Source organism: Lycium barbarum, chromosome 10 (assembly GCF_019175385.1).
Source record: "Lycium barbarum isolate Lr01 chromosome 10, ASM1917538v2, whole genome shotgun sequence".
NCBI classification, from domain to species: Eukaryota; Viridiplantae; Streptophyta; class Magnoliopsida; order Solanales; family Solanaceae; genus Lycium; species Lycium barbarum.
The window spans coordinates 8,395,193-8,412,823 of NC_083346.1; the positions used below are offsets into that span (position 1 = coordinate 8,395,193).

The window sequence follows — 17,631 nt, forward strand, 5'->3', positions numbered from 1 at the left end:
ATTCCCTTTAAAAAAATCAGGAAATGATGTTCCAACTCACCCCGTAAATTAATTTAAAAAGGATGGCATTCTTACTATTTGTATAGTCCTATAATGTTCTAATTAAAAATTTCTCATCATTTGTCAAATGTTCTTGATTATAAATAAGTGTTTTATGGTACTCTTTTGTAGCTATTTCTATTTTAAAAAGTTAGGACATGATTTTCCCTTTCATCCTGAAAATTAGTTTGAAGTGTATGACTTTATTGCTATTTGTAGATTGCACAAAATTGTGCTTTGAGTATGATCTTTTCATATTTTTGGAATAGTTTTTAACTACAAAAATTGTGATTTATAATACTTTTATGCAAATTTTCTTTAATAATTATAAATGATGTTTGCACATACACAAAAAGTTAGTGCTTTGAACATTGCCATTCTTTTTTGGACAGAGGGAGTAATTAATTTGGTAATTTTTTTTAGTTAAAATGTTGAATGTAGGTTATGATTGTGTTAAATTAGGATTGAGTTACCGAGTGGGACTGTGAAGGAGGGGAAGAAATGGAATACAACACCTTTGGATATAGCAAAGGAAATTTCGAAGAGCTTGGCTTCCAATGCTTTGATAGCAAAGGTGAATGGGGTGCTTTGGGATTTGTTGAGGCCATTGGAGGGTGACTGTAAGCTCGAGCTCTTCACTTTTAACAGCGATGAGGGCCGCGATACGTTTTGGCACTCGAGTGCTCACATTCTTGGCGAGGTTTTAGCCTTTTATCTACCACATTGTGGTTATGTCTTCATCAAGTTTTGATTTTTGAAAATTGTCACTAATAAAATACTTGCTTTGCCCTTTTTTGAACTTCTGGCCTTTTTTTTTTGTGTGTGTGTGTGTGTGTGTTTCTTAGTCATTGGAGAGGAAGTATGGTTGCAAATTGTGTATTGGACCGTGTACAACAAGAGGAGAGGTATTGTCTTTGCCTAATATTTAACTATTGAAGTTAATTTTTTTATAGTTTAGATGTGTTATGAAATCCAAGAAAATTTATCTAGTAGTGGAATGAGTTGGGCCTGAACAGAGAGGGATGGAGGAGGGTTCATATAGTCGACGATAATTGATTGGTTGATTGATTAGTTTTGGGGTCTAAATCATGTTATGACATCTTTTCTTCTATTGCATGGGTGGTGGAATTCTGGCAGAATAATTGCATTTCTTCTGTATGAGTTGATTAAAGTGAAAACGGCTAGCTAGCTAGCTAGTTATAAGCTTGAGTAGTTTCCAAAAATAACTTAACTTCGCTTGGTACTTATTGCTTAACCACTTTATTTGATAGCTGATTTCCTGATAAAAACATTGGACAATTCTACATCCCACCTATAGTATCTTAAATTGTTGCATTCATTGCAGCCAAAACCTATGTTGATTTTCCAGTTGAAAGAGCCATCCTAAGAAAAAGCCCATGAAACTTTGTCCTAAATACCATCATTTGAATGTGGCATTTCATCATTTGAGCCTAACATTTTTCTGATTGACCTAACTTCACAAGAAAGCATTATTCCCTGAATAAGTTAGGCAAAATTAGATGCTCCCTCCGGATCAAAAAGCGTGTCCACTTAGCCATTTGCACACCCCTTAAGAAAATACTAACTCCTAGAAAAAAATAGGAAATTTGACTAAACTGCCCCTAATTAAATAGATATTGGGATTTGATCACATAGCACTTAATAGGGGCAAATCTGGAAAATAGGCTTAATTCTTACTTGATTTGATAAGTTGACACTCTTTTTGACCCAAGAAAAAAGGCTAGGAGGACACTCTTTTTGATCCGGAGGAAGTAACATTGTTCCAGTACCTACCCCATCCTCCTGTACTAGATCGCTGTCTCTCTTTCTCTCTCATTATAGTTTATTCTTTAGTCTTTACTCACTTCATATGGCTTCTAACCTGTTATGACCTGTCTAAACTGCGTCTGCAGGGTTTCTATTATGATGCCTTTTATGGTGATCTAGGGTTAAATGAGGATCACTTTAAAGGGATTGAGGCGGAGGCAGCACAAGCTGTTTCGGTATTACTCTTTTATTTGTCAGAGTTGCCTTGATCTATGAGCATAAACTCAACTGCTTGTTGCCTCCTGGATTTATACTTTCACAATTGTGTCGTTTTTTCTGATCTGATTGCCTGTGAAAGGGATTGAATTATTAATGGTTGAGTATTATGTTTCTTGTTACTGACATGTGATTTGTTTGATCAAGTAAATAAAATTTCATTAATGATTAAAACTTTTGAACCCAAAACTGCCATGTGATTAAAAACTTAGTTAAAAGATTGCACTTTCTGTGTTGCACTTTCTGTGCTCTATATGGTTAGGAAGTTGGTAAAAAGGAAATTGCATTTCAACAGATTTGATATGTTTTGTGCCTGTCACTTGTCAAGTGAATTCAAAACAGAACCGTCAAATTTGTTGATTGCAGAATTAAGGGGAACTCTCCAATTAAGATAATCATTGGAATGTCTCCATCCTAGCTATAAAATATTCACCAGATCAGGACCACTAATTATTCATGCGGTGGACAGTGGACACAGCTGCACACGACCAATTATTTGTATCTTTTCTTTATATGCTCACCTACTGGAGATAAAATCTTATCTGGAGATGAAATCTTCTTTCTTCCATAATTCTCCATGCATACCTCAGCAGGAGGCAACCATAAGATTGCACCGGAGTGTGGGATATAGAGATATAGGAATGAAGGCTCTGTTAAAGATCTTTATCATCACTCAATGAGCACCTCGATAGTTTATCTTCTCTTTTCTGGTTCTAAGCAATGGCTATGGTGTTCTTTCATGTCGTTGCAGTGTGATGTTTACTTTTTTCCTGCATTATATTCAACGTGCAACTAACTTCCCATGGTTTCTCAGGAGAAACAGCCTTTTGAATGCATTGAAGTTTCACGGCAGCAAGCTCTTGATATGTTCTCTGATAATAGGTTTAAGGTTGAATTGCTGTGATTTGCAGTCCTTATCCTTCCAGGCTTTTCTTTGTGCAGCATTTCTCAGGAATCTCACATTTTAATTTATTTATCCCCATCTTTCAATTAGGTTGAAATCATAAAAGATTTACCTGAAGATAAAACAATCACAGTATATAGATGTGGTCCCTTGGTTGATCTATGCCGTGGTCCGCATATTCCAAATACATCTTTTGTTAAAGCACTAGCTTGTACAAAGGTGCGTTGCAGTATATCCTCGAGAAGAAAGAGTCTGCCTATGTGTGTAGATTTTCTTTTTTCTCCTTTCTGATCAATCTAATGATTTTAGGCTTCATCAGCATATTGGAGGGGAGACAAGGACCGTGAAAGCTTACAAAGAGTTTATGGAATATCTTATCCCGATAAGAAACAGTTGAAGGTGACTTTCAAAAGCTGGTTACATCGTTTCTCCCTTTGACTTTGTCTTCTGTCACTATGCCTTTCTGCAATAATCAGAACAAAAACACTTATAAATTGTTCTTAAAAAAGGTCAATGAAACTGCAGACAACTTAATTTGCGTATGCTCGATATCTTGCCTTCCTTCAATAGAGAAAAAGGAAAAGAAAATGGATAGGGAAAAAAAAGGAAATAATACCTTATATTGTATGAGGTGGTTTAGCTCTCAAAATTATTTTAGGGGATAAGCTTTCGATATTCTTTGTTCATCCTTAAAGTATGCGATGTTGCAAAGTTGAATCCGTCAATGTGTATCAGGAGTCACCTCTTGTGAGTCGTGATAGGGTTACATTTATATTTACTCTGTAGACTTTCTTTGTTCTAGCTCGTTTAGCCAGTTAGTGGCTTTTTCTGATGCTCTTTCTTGTTCGTGTTTCACTGAATTTACAAATCCTCTTTAAGCATGTAAGTAAAGTAGCTCATTGTGCCGTTTTGGATTATGTGAAATTAGAGAAATTGGAGGATATATTTAGAAGCATTTGTGGAATTTATAGGAATCACTTTTCGTTTCATCTATATTTCCGTTGTCTCTTCTTTTGTGTAGATAGTTGAGTAGGTTTGATAGGAGATGAAGAGTAGCCCACATATCATTGTATGTTATTTGGGTACTAGCTTGATGGATTAATGAAATAATACTTAATTTATTAAGTAAAAGCAAAAGTGTAGAGTATTGGTGTTAGCCTTACTCCTGAGAAAGGAGAAAAGGTCAAAATACTGCTTCAGATGAGGAGTTTTTAATAAAACAATTTTTGTTATAGGAATACCTAGCTTTTCTGGAGGAAGCAAAGAAATTCGATCACAGAGAGCTGACTAAGAAGCAGGAGCTTTTCTTCTTTCATCCACTAAGGTATGCCTTGAAATTATTTTACCTTATTATTTAAAAAAAGAAGGTATGCCTTGTAATTTCCACTAGAGGTGAAATATTTCATAATGTTTAAATGAGAACTCTGCATTCCAAACCTGGAAGTTATTTTCTTCATCCTTGAAATTACTTGTTATCCGCATTATAGGTGAAATATTTTATAACATTTAAATGAGAATTGTGCATTCCAGCCCTGGAAGTTGTTTCTTTCTTCCACATGGTGCTCGAGTTTGCAACAAATTGCTGGAGTTCATGCGGAGTCAGTATTGGAAGAGAGGCTACGAGGAGGTAACTAGCTTGTGCTTAATATATTGGTCGGAAGGACTATTTTGAACTGTAATTCTTGCATCCACTGGATGCCTTGTTACTAATACAACTCTTACTTCATAAAAAAAGGACTAATTTGAAGCGCAGACTGGAACAGTGTTAAGTTTAGTTCGAATTGCATGGACTATTGACTGGTTGGAGTTCAGTCTGGACAATTGCAGAAACTCCTTCCTTTCTAAAACTGCAATTATTTCTTGATCTCGTTTGAGATGGATAGAGTACTCCTCATTATTTAGTGGACTGAGACCTTTCTGCCCTCTTGTCGAAAGAGATCAGCATCTGATGCCTTGAAATTCTTCATTGACAATCACTTACATCCATAGACTAGACTAACGTAGCAAGGATACAGAGATGTGATCATGAACACACGGACATTATACTTTTAAAAATGAAGGGGACACAACCCAAATAAAACCCTTTTATAAATAAAGGATATGAAGCCTGAATTATTTTTGCAAAAGTATCTATAGCTGTAAAATACAAAATTAAAGGAGTGCAATAATTCCTTAATTCTTAGTTATTTAAAGCATCCTAAATAGCAAGTACCAAACGAAACATATAGGCAATAAGTTTATTTTGCAGGGATCAAAATATAACAAAGAGGCGTAGGAGAAAGCAGCAAGTAGCACCGAACCAAAGCAATTAATGAGTAGAGCAGTCATAGACTGAAAGAGAACACTATAACTTTGAGGAAAAAACATAGACTAATTAGGTGTACAATAGCCGTTCCTTTTGTTCGTCGAACCAGGCTCTTTTCTTCTTCTTCTTCTTCTTCTATTTGGACTTTAGTAAGAATGATGGGTTGTTCTTTGAGTTCAATTTTGTGTTCTCTTATTTCACTGGGTTCCAAAGGTGGTGAATTGGAAGCTTTGGCAGTGTGTTGGACCTTAGTATTTTATGTGTAAAAATCTGGTTAACCGACTCCAATATTTCTTGTCAAAGATTAGACGGAGACTTGTAATCAGAGAAAACACATGTCCTAAATGGATTTAGAAAAAGAAAAAGAAAAAATGTGTCTGACCTGTGTACTTGTCTATGCAACATTGCATTTGGTGTCTGCTTCTATAGTATTTTTTCCCTGGTGGATTTCTTTCTCAGTTTATAAATGTCTGGAATCTTGGGTTACTAAATGGTGGAATACTGTGCAATCCGAACTTCTTTTTGAATAATGTTCAAGAAAAGAGTCTTCTCGAAAAATTTGGGATTCATTGCCAACTTATCTGGGCATGCCTCTTGGCAATAAACATAAGGAGCTGGAAATTTGGGATAGGATTGTAGAAAAAACTGAGAAGAAACTTGCTAACTGGAAAGCACAATATTTATCTCTTGGAGGAAGGGTCACTCTAATTAACTCAGTTTTGGATTCATTGCCAACTTATGTCATGTCTTTATTCCCCATTCCTTCTAAGGTGGAAGAAAGACTGGATAAATTGAGGAGAGATTTTCTATGGTCGGGCAACAAAGAGAACAAAGGTATGCATTTGGTGAAATGGGAAACAGCCCAACTAAGCAGACATTCTGGTGGACTTGGCATTAGAAATTTGGGGTTACAGAATGAATGCTTGTTGGCTTTGGAGGTTTGTTTATGAGGATCATACACTTTGAAAGGAAGTAATTATCAACAAATATGGGCACTGTGTTCATTGGTGTTCTAACATAGTGTCTAGCACCTATGGTGTCTCAGTATGGAGGACAATCAGAAATCTATGGACTAAGCTGGTTGGAAGTGTTCTCTACAGGGTGGGGAATGGTATCAAGATCCTTTTTTGGAAAGAGAAGTGGATTGGACCTGAACCTCCGATGAATTCATTTCCAGATTTGTTTTCTTTTTGCAGCAATTCAGAAGCATCAGTAGCTGACACTTGGTCCCCTCAAGGTTGGAATCTTACATTCAGAAGAAAATTGAATGACTGGGAAGTGGGTAGAGTTGCTGAGTTACTACAATGGCTAAGTGGATTTAAAGGCATTTCTACAGAACCAGACACAATAAGATGGAAGTATGATAGTGATGGGAAGTTCTCTGTGGGCAGGCTATATAGAAAGGAAATGGTGGAACAACCAGGGGGTATATCAGGTCCATGGAAACAGATTTGGAAGTATAAAGTCCCAACTAAGGTAAAGTGTTTCTCTTGGTTGGTGGCTAGAAGAGCATGCCTCACTCATGAAAAATTAAAAAGAAGAGAATTTGACATTGCTTCTAGATGTTTCCTTTGCAAGGAGACTGAGGAAACCAACAGCCACCTGTTTCTTCATTTCAAAGTTAACACAGCTATGGTCACTGTTCCTTAGCATGTCTCAAACTAAGTGGATAATGCCAGAACACACTGCAGACCTACTCAGTTGCCGGATAAGGAGAGGAGGAAGCAAAAGCCAAAAGAAATGGTGGAAGATAATACCACCTTGCATATGGTGGTCAATTTGGAGAGAAAGAAACAACAGATGTTTTGAGAATACTTCTAGTTTAATCCAGAAAATCAAAGAGAATTGTGTCAATATTTTTTCCTTTTTGTGTAAAGAGCAAGGTTTAGAAGAAGCTGAACAGTTAGTAGCTTTTTTAGGTTCTCTATAGTTATTTTAGGTTTCTCTTGTTGTTTTGGGCCGATATTTTTGGAGGTCTCCAGCATGTCCTTAATACTGAGGAATACAACATTACCATTCTAAAAAAAAAAAAAAAGTCTTCTCGAAAAATTCATAGAATTAGAGGAACTCCTCTTCTTGGTATGACGAGATATTTTGTCTTCCTCATCCTTTTCTTTTTTCCTCTTGGCCTATGATTTGTCTCTGCTTTTTCTCTTTTTTCCCTCATCCCACTCCTCTGTTGGAAGAAAGGCAATAGGTTCAACTATTGAACCTTAACCTGGTTTACTTTTTTGGTTCAGGGATCAAAAACAATCAATAGAATTATGTGCTATTCTGTTTTCGAGTGCTTGATACATGATCCATGCAGGTTTGGAGTCCAAATATGTACAATATGCAGTTGTGGGAAACTTCAGGTCATGCTGCAAATTACAAGGAGAACATGTTTGTGTTTGAGGTAAATTTTGGTGCACTAATAGCAGCTTAGATATACGATGCATCTGAATAATTTTGTCGGAGGATTTTGTTCACATTAAAAATTTGTACTTTTTCTAGCTAGGGTTACAGTATATTGTCTGGTAAGACGTGGTGCCTCTGTAAACTGATTTTAACTAGGTGTCTTTTTTAATCAACGTTTCTTGCTTCTGTGACCTGCAGATTGAAAAGCAAGAATTTGGGCTGAAGCCAATGAACTGCCCCGGTCATTGTTTAATATTTGATCACAGGGTTCGTTCCTACAGGGGTAAGATTTTCCAGTAGTTACTTTTCTTCTTCTTTGAGCTAACCAACAGTTATTTTCCTTCTTTCTTGCTTTACTTCCACATTTTAGTTGTAGTATTGGTCTTGCATGCAAGTTCTTGAAACTAAGTCATGCCAAATCTGAGATTATGATGATAACTTATAGGACGCTTGACGACCAGTAATTGGTGCTACTAGTAACTTTGAAGGACTATTTTACTTTCTCTCGTATTTATGCTAACATTGAATAGTCAATTTACAAAGAAGCTCAGCATAGTGCACCTTGTTGAGGGGTGAAATTTCATGGAGATTTGTTATCTAAAAGGAAGGCTGTTGAAACGTGCAACATGTTCACTGCAAATATTGTGTCTTTTTATAAAATGCCATTGGTTCACAAATATATATTGTCCTTATCAAAGAAAAAACCCCATTGGTTCTCATTATTAATACCAGCCTATAGAAGTCTGCTGCACCATACCCGAACTTAGTGTCATCTTTACAGTACCTCTATCTTTCTCATTGATGTCATTGCAACTACTAGCAATACCTTAATAATTAACCAGCTGTCCAACAATGCAGAGCTACCACTTCGTCTGGCTGACTTTGGGGTTCTGCACAGGAATGAGGCCAGTGGTGCACTTACTGGCTTGACGCGTGTCAGGAGATTTCAGCAGGTACTGTTGCGTTTTTCATTTCCTTTTCATCTTTATAGATGTTCATGCTAGTGTTTTCCATAAGGAGCATTAGTTGTTTGTTTGATACAGTAAAATTTTCCCGTTTCTTCCTGCGCAAGAAGCAACCTATAGGCTCTTAGGTCCTTCTATTCCATTTTGTTGTTCACATTGTTTAACTGGCGGTTATATTTCTTTGGTTTTTTCATAAGTGGGATAATCTATTGCCAAGGAACTTCTTCCTGTAGAATCTATTTCTACAATACATTCATTAACGGGTCTGTTGTGCTAAAACAACCTCTTTTCTAACCGTATTCCTTCGCAGGATGATGCTCACATCTTTTGCAGAGAGTCGCAGGTGGGTTAAGATGCATGATTATGTGCAGTTAGTGTACATTATTTGGAAGATAGTTTTACCTAAGTTCTTCACGTTGCAGATTAAGGTTGAAGTCAAGGGTGGCTTAGAGTTCATCAGCTATGTGTATAAGATATTTGGTTTCACTTTTGACCTGAAGTTATCTACGGTACGGCTTTATCTACTCCATTATCCTTCAAATTCGTTAAATGTGATTTCAGCTGATTTTGATACTACATGCTTCCATTGTTTTTGTTTTAATAATCATTACAGATAGTTGCCCGTAATATGGAACATTCACAAGATGAATGTTTTTCACATTTTACACATGTGCACATTCTCTTTCCATGTATACCAACACATATTTCTGACTTGCAGAGGCCTGAAAAATATCTCGGAGACATCGAAACTTGGGTGAAGGCTGAAGCTGCTCTTTCTGAAGCATTGAACGAGCATGGGAAGCCCTGGGAGGTTTGCTATCAATTTTGTTGGATTATAACATATAAAAAAATTCAGACTGTTACGAGTACATTTATAATGATTGTGTACTCCCTTTTGCCGATTAAAAAAAATGGTTTTACTCCTATTTTTGGTGTTTTTTTCTAATATTTATGTGGCAAATCACTTCATCAATTTTCTTTTTAGAAAATCTTCATAATTTTTTTTTATATCAGATCAGTTAATACTGACACCATTCTACAATTCTACTATTAAAGATTGTTTTCCAGAGCTTTCACAAGTTTTAGGAATTCTAATTTGACTTACGTTTACTTTAACACTATTTAATCTAATATCTTAGACTCCTTGCACATCAATTGTTGTCATATGAAATGAGATGGTGGGAGTACCTTTTTTGGGTTACGTGACAGAAAACGTGAGGGTCGGGGGTTGCCCCTCTAGCAAATTTCCTGTTTGTATATGGAAAATTTAGGTAGTCCCTGTTTGTATCAGTATTTTTTTGGTTATTTATTTTTCTTAATTGCTTTAATCTTGCCATTTACTTAAAGAATCCATTCAATTAGATCAATGAAGGAGATGGAGCATTTTACGGCCCAAAAATTGATATAAGTGTTTCTGATGCAATGAATAGGAAATTCCAGTGTGCAACATTGCAGGTCAGATTTGGTCTTATTCTCCTTGGTTCATTTGCACAAACAATATCATTCTTCACCTTTGAAATTTCATCTGCCTTAAAGTTTTTCTTCATGTTCTTTTGTACCATGTTGGAAGTATCATCTGAATGCTGTCTTTTTCAGCTTGATTTCCAACTCCCTCAACGTTTCAACCTATCATACTCAGCAGAAGATGAAAGTAAGAGAGAGAGAGACCAGTTATGATACACAGAGCGATCCTTGGGTCAGTTGAGCGTATGTTCGCTATTCTTTTGGAGCATTTCAAGGGGAAATGGCCTTTCTGGCTTAGTCCACGTCAAGCAATGGTCTGCCCTGTTTCCGACAAATCTCAATCATATGCACTTGAGGTTGGTTACCTTTACATACTTTAATCCCATTGATGCATTAATGGTTTAATTATTAAGAGACTGTGCCTTCTCTAGATCTTTCCTATGCATCTGACTGGGTTATATTCCTTAGATATTTTTGTTCTGGTGTAATATTAGTACAGTTAGGAATGTCTTCATTTTTTTCTCTTTTTCCTATTCTACTCAAAGGTACTCATGCTAGTTAGAGTTAGTTTTTATTCCCTTACTTCTATTCGTTCTTTCAAGCAGTATGGTTTGTTATTACCTTTTTTTTATTAAGTACCATGAAGGTACAACAAAAGTACAGGAAGAGAAGTTTATTGTTGATACCTGTAGATTTAAACATCATATTGTTAGTTAATAAATAGAAGGGAAGTCTTGGCGTAACTGGTAAAGTTGCTGTCATGTGACCAGGAGGTCACGGGTTCGAGCCGTGGAAACAGTCTCTTGCAGAAATGCAAGGTAAGATTACGTACAATAGACCCTTGTGGTCCGGCCCTTCCCCGGACCCCGCGCATAGCGGGAGCTTAGTGCACCGGGCTGCCCTTTATTGTTAGTTAATAAATAGGCTGGATGTAAGTAGTTGCTCAAACACAGTAACATGCTTGTGCAGATAGATTTTGAGGAAAAAAAATATAATATAGGATTTTTGTGTTGGCATCTGCAATTGCACTGTTGGCATTGGCTGCAAAGCATGAAAAATGATTATAAAGTGCTGTAGATCGCGCAGTTCTAGATTTTGAGGAAAAAAATATAGGACTTTTCTGTTAGCATCTGTAATAGCACTTTTGGTGTTGGCTCATAGCGTGAAGAGTGATTGTGAAGTGCTTCGAATCACAAAGTTGGTAGAACCCGCATACAAGTAAGAGGTGGTTTGGTTCGAAGACAAGTTATGCTGAGATTAGTAATGCTGGGATTAGTTATGGTGGCATTATTTCCTATAGACTGTTTGGTTTGTAATATTAAAAATAACATGCATTGCATTATCAAGAATAGTACTGAATAGGGGTATTTAAGTATAAGAATAGTACTAATAGGGTGTATAAGTAATACTGGTATTGGTTGTACATGGGTGAGATTTGCACCAAATATTGTACTAAAATTTAATACCAGCATTATTCTACTTAATACACCCTACCAAACGACCCCTAACTGTTGACGATACTGGGTAGAGAAGTTGGACAGTTGATAGGGAAGAGTAGCTTTTTGGCGCAGGTCCTGTCTCCTGCCACTCCCTCTTGAGGAATATAAAGAGTTAATATGTTTTTTAGGACTGTTGGAGACTTGGAGCCCCAATAAGTAATAATCACTGTATTGTATCCTGAAGGGCACATGTAGTTTTTAATAATGGCACATTTTTTGTTCATTTAAGTCTATTTGAGGAATCAGCGTGAAACACCTTCACCAATGTCATGCGTTGCGATGCGGGTACGTCAATACAAACGAGGGACATAATATAAAAAGGTCAACTTGCCCATAGATAAAAACATAAATATGCTGAGTTTTTTTTTTTTTTAAAAAAAAAATTGAAATAAGTTGTTTCATTGAAAAAAGCATTAACCAGATGCATACAGGGGCATAATTACAAATAGACAAAAAAAGAAGAAGAGAATTATAAGCCCCTATACATTGGCTTCCTCTAAAACTAGGGTGCTAATGAAATCCAAAAACTGATCAGTACTAGTCAGTGGGGACAACATAAATATGCTGAGTTTATTTAACAAACAAATATCCAAAACACCTTCACCCATGTCATGCGTTACGATGCGAGTACGTCAATACAAACGAGGGACATAATATAAAAAGGTCAACTTGCCGATTGATAAAAACATAAATATGCTGAGTTTTTTTTGTTTGATGAAATAAGTTGTTTCATTGAAAAAAGCATCAACCAGATGCATAATTACAAATAGACAAAAACAAAAGAGAATTATAAGCCCCTATACATTGGCTCCCTCTAAAACTAGGGTGCTAATGAAATCCAAAAACTGATCAGTACTAGTCACTGGGGACAACATAAATATGCTGAGTTTATTTAACAAACAAATATCCTTTCGTGAATAATTGTTTGTGAGTAGTTTAATCCATTATGAAATTGCTTTAACCTGTTGCTCGTCGAGCGGATACATGATGCTGGTTATTACGTTGATGTTGATACAAGTGACAGGACAATCCAGAAAAAGGTTAGTTATGTAATTTATCATGTAAAATGCATGATTGGTTCACTTTCTGAGGGTCACTGAGCATTTTTTCTATATGTTCTAATTATTGGTTTACAGTAATGTTTAGGTCTAAGGACTAAGTACAGCAAACTTCTCTGTTTTCTGGGAGAGTTTATTTTACAAAAGGAAATAGTGACACCTTTTGTAATAGTTGCTCCATATGACCTGGAAAAGTCAACCCGTTATGTCACTTAACCTCTCATTCATCAGCAGACAACAACAACAACAACAACATACCCAGTTGAATCCCACAGTGGGGTCTGGGGAGGGTTAAATGTACGCAGACCTTACCCCCACCTTGGTAGGGAGGCTGTTTCCGAAAGACCCTCGGCTCAAAAGAAAACAAGAAAACAAGGGGAGAAAAGTCAGATACCGACAGGCAAATCAAAGCAATGCGAAAATGAGAAAAAAACAAGGGCAAAGAAGTCATGATAAAACAGCATGGAGAGACAAGACCCAACACATAAAAGCAGGAAACATAGGGCAATAAAAAGTAGAGCAAAGCTACGCCTACTAGTGCGACAGAAAAGCGAGACTACCTACTAGCCTTCTACCCTAATCTGAGCCCTCCACAACCTCCTATCTAAGGTCATGTCCTCGGGTAATCTGAAACAACGCCAAGTCCTGCCTAATCACCTCTCCCTAATATTTCTTTGGCCTTCCTCTACCTCTCCTAAAACCGTCCAAAGCCAACCTCTCACACCTCCGCACTGGGGCATCTATACCTCTCCTCTTCACATGCACAAACCATCTCAACCTCGCTTCCCGCATCTTGTCCTCCACCGATGCCACTCCTATCTTGTCCCTGATGTCCTCATTCCTGATCCTATCTCTCCTAGTCTTTGCAGAGCACTATTGAAATCAGTAGGATGGTCGATATGATCATATACTTGGTCATGGAAAAAATGTCATAGTACCCTTCAAATTTATGTTCAATTCAGCAATTGGCAAAATTTTGTCAATTTCTTTACTTAAAAGTTGATCTACGTATATCTTATGTGAAAAACTCATCTATGCAAGTGTAACATAGTTTGAGTCTTTTTTGAACATTTAGTCCATGACTTAAAGATTAGATCCTTCTAATTGCATCATTTTATTAATATTTCAACAAATCAATTGCGGTTACCTACTTTTGTGACTGGATACCAGCATACAAAAGGATTGACAAAGATTGCCATTCTCTTGTAGCCAGATGTTGCTTAACAAATTCAAGAGAATTGCAGTCTATTTCTCAAAAAGAGACTGCCATTTTCTTGAGTTAGTTAAGCAACATCTGGCTTCAGAAAGTTTCCAGACAAATCAACTCGTGGACTGAAAAATAGAAAAAAAGGATGTAACATCCATCCACAAAATAATAGGCAAAACCTGGAATTCCTTATATATATGTTCTTGTACTCTGAAGAATACTTGAATGCCAATTGACGTAATGCTTTCGGCTTTGAAGCTATACGCTTGATGATATGCTAAAATTTTCTCCCAAGTAATTAGCAATACAAGTTCAATCTCAAGTCGAAAAGTTTTGTTGGTCTGTTAAAAAAGAAATAATTTCTTATGGCTTTTAATGTATATGCAGGTACGAGAGGCTCAAGTGGCACAATATAACTATATTCTGGTTGTTGGAGAGACTGAAGCCAGTAGTGGCCAGGTATCTTATTTTTCCCCTAACCTGCAATGCTATATCCCCACAGCCTGCATTGCTATATGTCTTTTTAAAATGTGCTACTGAACATGTTACATTTTCAAAAAAAAAAAAAAGAAAAAAATGTGTTACTGAACAAAATGAAAAAGTTTCCGTAGTCTAGCTTCATGATCTCTCTAAGGATTTCCTCTGTGTCATTTTGTACTGATCAGGATATGTTGTGGTTTGGTTGTTTGATTTCTTCTTGTTCCTCTTCATCCAACTCCTGACAAAGATGTATATTATGCTAAACTTTCTGTAAATTACTGATTTGTCTCTATCCAATCCCGTGAGCTAGAAAGAAAAGGCTTCCAGCTTGATTTGTGGAGGTTCATTGACTATGCATGGTCCCCATTCACGCTGACAGAGATGTTTTAGGAAGATCATAGCAGCTAAACAATTGAAAGTAATTGCAAACTGAACATTTCCCACCAAAAGATCAGTCCTATTATAACATTCACATGGAGCTTTTGAGAACCTAAAAAATATTTGATAGATTGTAGTAGTTGCAAGCTGTCAGTAGCTCTTGCTGGAGGAGCTCTTGTTGGTTCATGGTTTCTGGTTGTCAGTTTCCCGAGTGCAGGCATATTCCTCATGATTTTCTTGTCGTCTCATTTAAAACTTGTAGCCAACTTTTACTGCTTTTATTTTTGCTGAAAATCCTGGTCTTCTATATGTGAAAATGATTCTAGGTGAGTGTTCGAGTGAGAGACAAACCTGATCATCAAGTCATGACAGTTGACGGCCTCCTTGGTCACTTCAAAGATATGGTTGCATCATTTCAGTAGGTAGTCAGCAATCAAGCTTCAATTTGCCTTATAGCCCCAAGGCTTTGGGGAGTGCAGCGTGCTAGGGATGAGTTAGGTGCACGTCACGGGCTCGAATCTTGCAGAAAAAAGCCCCAGGATATTTCTCGGTTATCACAAAAAAGGCTTCGTTTTGTCTTCATGTGTGAGAATGGTGATGTATGCCAGCACATTCAATCTTTTTGTTTTACAGTAATCGAAAGCCATTGTAGTACAACATTCTGATATAAATTCAGTAGGAATCTTGGTGTTATATCCATATTTTTTTAAGCGGAATGGTTTCTCAATAGCCAAGTTTCATTTTATTCTTTGTTCTGATGTTGGTAGGCCATGTGGGTTTGAGTTTTACTTTTTTTTTTTTCCAAAATAGGTTAACAGTACTCCACTATGTTGAACAGCAATAGCTATTTTCTACGTACTAGATCCTCTCTTATTTTACAATACAATTATGCTAGTTTTGGAAATGCAAGAGACTTTTATAGCCTGGTATTCAGTCCTGTTGGGAATTCTGTGTTTAACGGTATGCTGTTCAATGAAATACGCATTCAGTTTAGAACTCCCTGATAAAAATTGTGTAATTTTTCCTTCCATTAACTAATCCAGAAGGTAAGGTGGTGTTTTCCTTTTCGGTAAAGAGAGCAAACAAAAAAGAACCAAAGATATAAAGATTAAAAGAAGAAAGAATCACCGGTAAAAGATTTAACTCCTTGTAGATCTGGAGCGCCAAAATATCAAAGTTCATAGTGAAAGTCTGTTGTAAGATGTGTTCTGCAATATCTTTTTGACAGTTACCACGACAAACTAGATGAACTTATAAAAGTGAATCTCTTAAGAAAATCTTTGAGAGAACAATAAGGAAGAATTAATTTTCACATTAACCTCCTGAAAACTATATGAAAGTTGTGCATGGTGAAAAGTCTTGTTGTATAGCAACTAAGAACTGCTTTTGTCTAAAGTTCCTCTCCAGGCTGATATTTAATTACTTTAAAGATTCAGGTGCAATTCCTCCATAATTCAACCGGGTGACCTTTCCTTAGTCCTCCATTTCTATTTTGTTTGCAATTCCTACATAATTTTGTACCTTTTGAAGTCCACCTTTTTTTTTTAGGGGATTTTACATAAAGGACTACACTATGGGGTTTAAAATTTGTCATAGCTACATTTTCAATATTTACATGGCATAGCTATTTTTTTTTTCACTGTATTCACTTTTTTTTTTCGTTGTATACCTTTTTTTTCGGCTGTATTCATGAATACAACGATTTTTTTTCACTGTATTCTGAAATGATATCTGTATTTATAAACAGGCTCGTTGTATTCATGAATACATCAAGTAAAACTGAATACATAAAAACATAGATACACCAAAAATTAACAAAATACACCCTAAAAAAATGAATACAATCTAAAAAATTAACAACAAAAGCTCAAAAAAGTGAATTCAATCGTGTATTCATGAATACAACAACACCAACTACTAGTTTCGGCCAGATCTACCGAACCGGAGCTTCACCGCCGTCGCCTCGACCACCACTAGATCTGGTGAAACCAAACAGAATATTAATATGGATGTTGTAACCGTCATCGCGGGAAAAGAACCGGCGAACACAAAAAAATTAGTTCACCAGATCTAGTTTATGAACCGCCGCCAGATCTGGCGGCGACGGTGGCCACGACGTCGAGGGGTGGTTGTGCTTGCTGGTTGGCGTCACCGTCATTGCCGGCGAAAAGCACCGGCAAAACGAAAATTCAATCCCCCAGATCTGGCGGCGACAGTGGCCACAACGTCGAGGGGTGGTTGTGGTTGTTGGTTGGCGGCGTTTAAGATCTGGTTGTTGTTGGTTGGTGGCCGGAGCTCCGGCGCGTTGAGCAGTAGAAATAGTCAGAGATAAATTTTTTAATATAAAAAATAAAAGGGCAGCCCGGTGCATTAAAGCTCCCGCTATGCGCGGGGTCCTGGGGAGGGCCGGCCCACAAGGGTCTTTTGTACGCAGCCTTACCTTGCATTTCTGCAAGAGGCTGTTTTCACGGCTCGAACCCGTGATCTCCTGGTCACATGGCAGCAACTTTACCAGTTACGCCAAATATATATATAATTATTAATTGTATTTAACATATCACTCTTAGCTATAGGATGTAATTAATCTAAACTATAGCTACAAAATATAAATATGTACTAGTAGTTAGTTATGCCATGTCTTTTTTCTTTTTGTTTCCTTTTTGAAAACCACTGCAAAGTATAACCGTCCACTTTACAAGACTTAGTTTTCACCCAAGTGATGGTCTAAAGTTGTAGAGTACTACAATTTTTTATGATCAAATTTAGACCACTCGGTCTAAAGTTGTCCAGAAAGTCTGAACCAAGTGCACTGGAAACTTTTACCGGGGTGGCCTAAAGTTATAGAAAAACTATATAAAAAAGATTATGATCAAACTGCTTGGTCTAAGGCAT

General features: G+C 36.8%; 1 protein-coding gene across 1 annotated transcript; it reads left to right on the forward strand.

The window, feature by feature from the left end:
- Positions 1 to 499: 499 nt before the first annotated feature.
- Positions 500 to 15,489, forward strand: LOC132612685 (threonine--tRNA ligase, mitochondrial 1-like; the record flags this gene model as incomplete). Its single annotated transcript, XM_060326796.1, is given in 19 exon segments — positions 500 to 739; positions 885 to 944; positions 1,953 to 2,042; positions 2,897 to 2,971; positions 3,077 to 3,205; positions 3,296 to 3,385; positions 4,222 to 4,310; positions 4,517 to 4,613; positions 7,600 to 7,686; positions 7,887 to 7,971; positions 8,547 to 8,641; positions 8,964 to 8,996; positions 9,076 to 9,162; positions 9,372 to 9,464; positions 10,016 to 10,108; positions 10,250 to 10,309; positions 10,312 to 10,473; positions 14,269 to 14,340; positions 15,066 to 15,489. Coding segments are annotated over 19 exon segments (1,833 nt in total), but the record flags the coding sequence as incomplete, so codon positions are not given.
- Between the last annotated feature and the right edge of the window lie 2,142 nt (positions 15,490 to 17,631).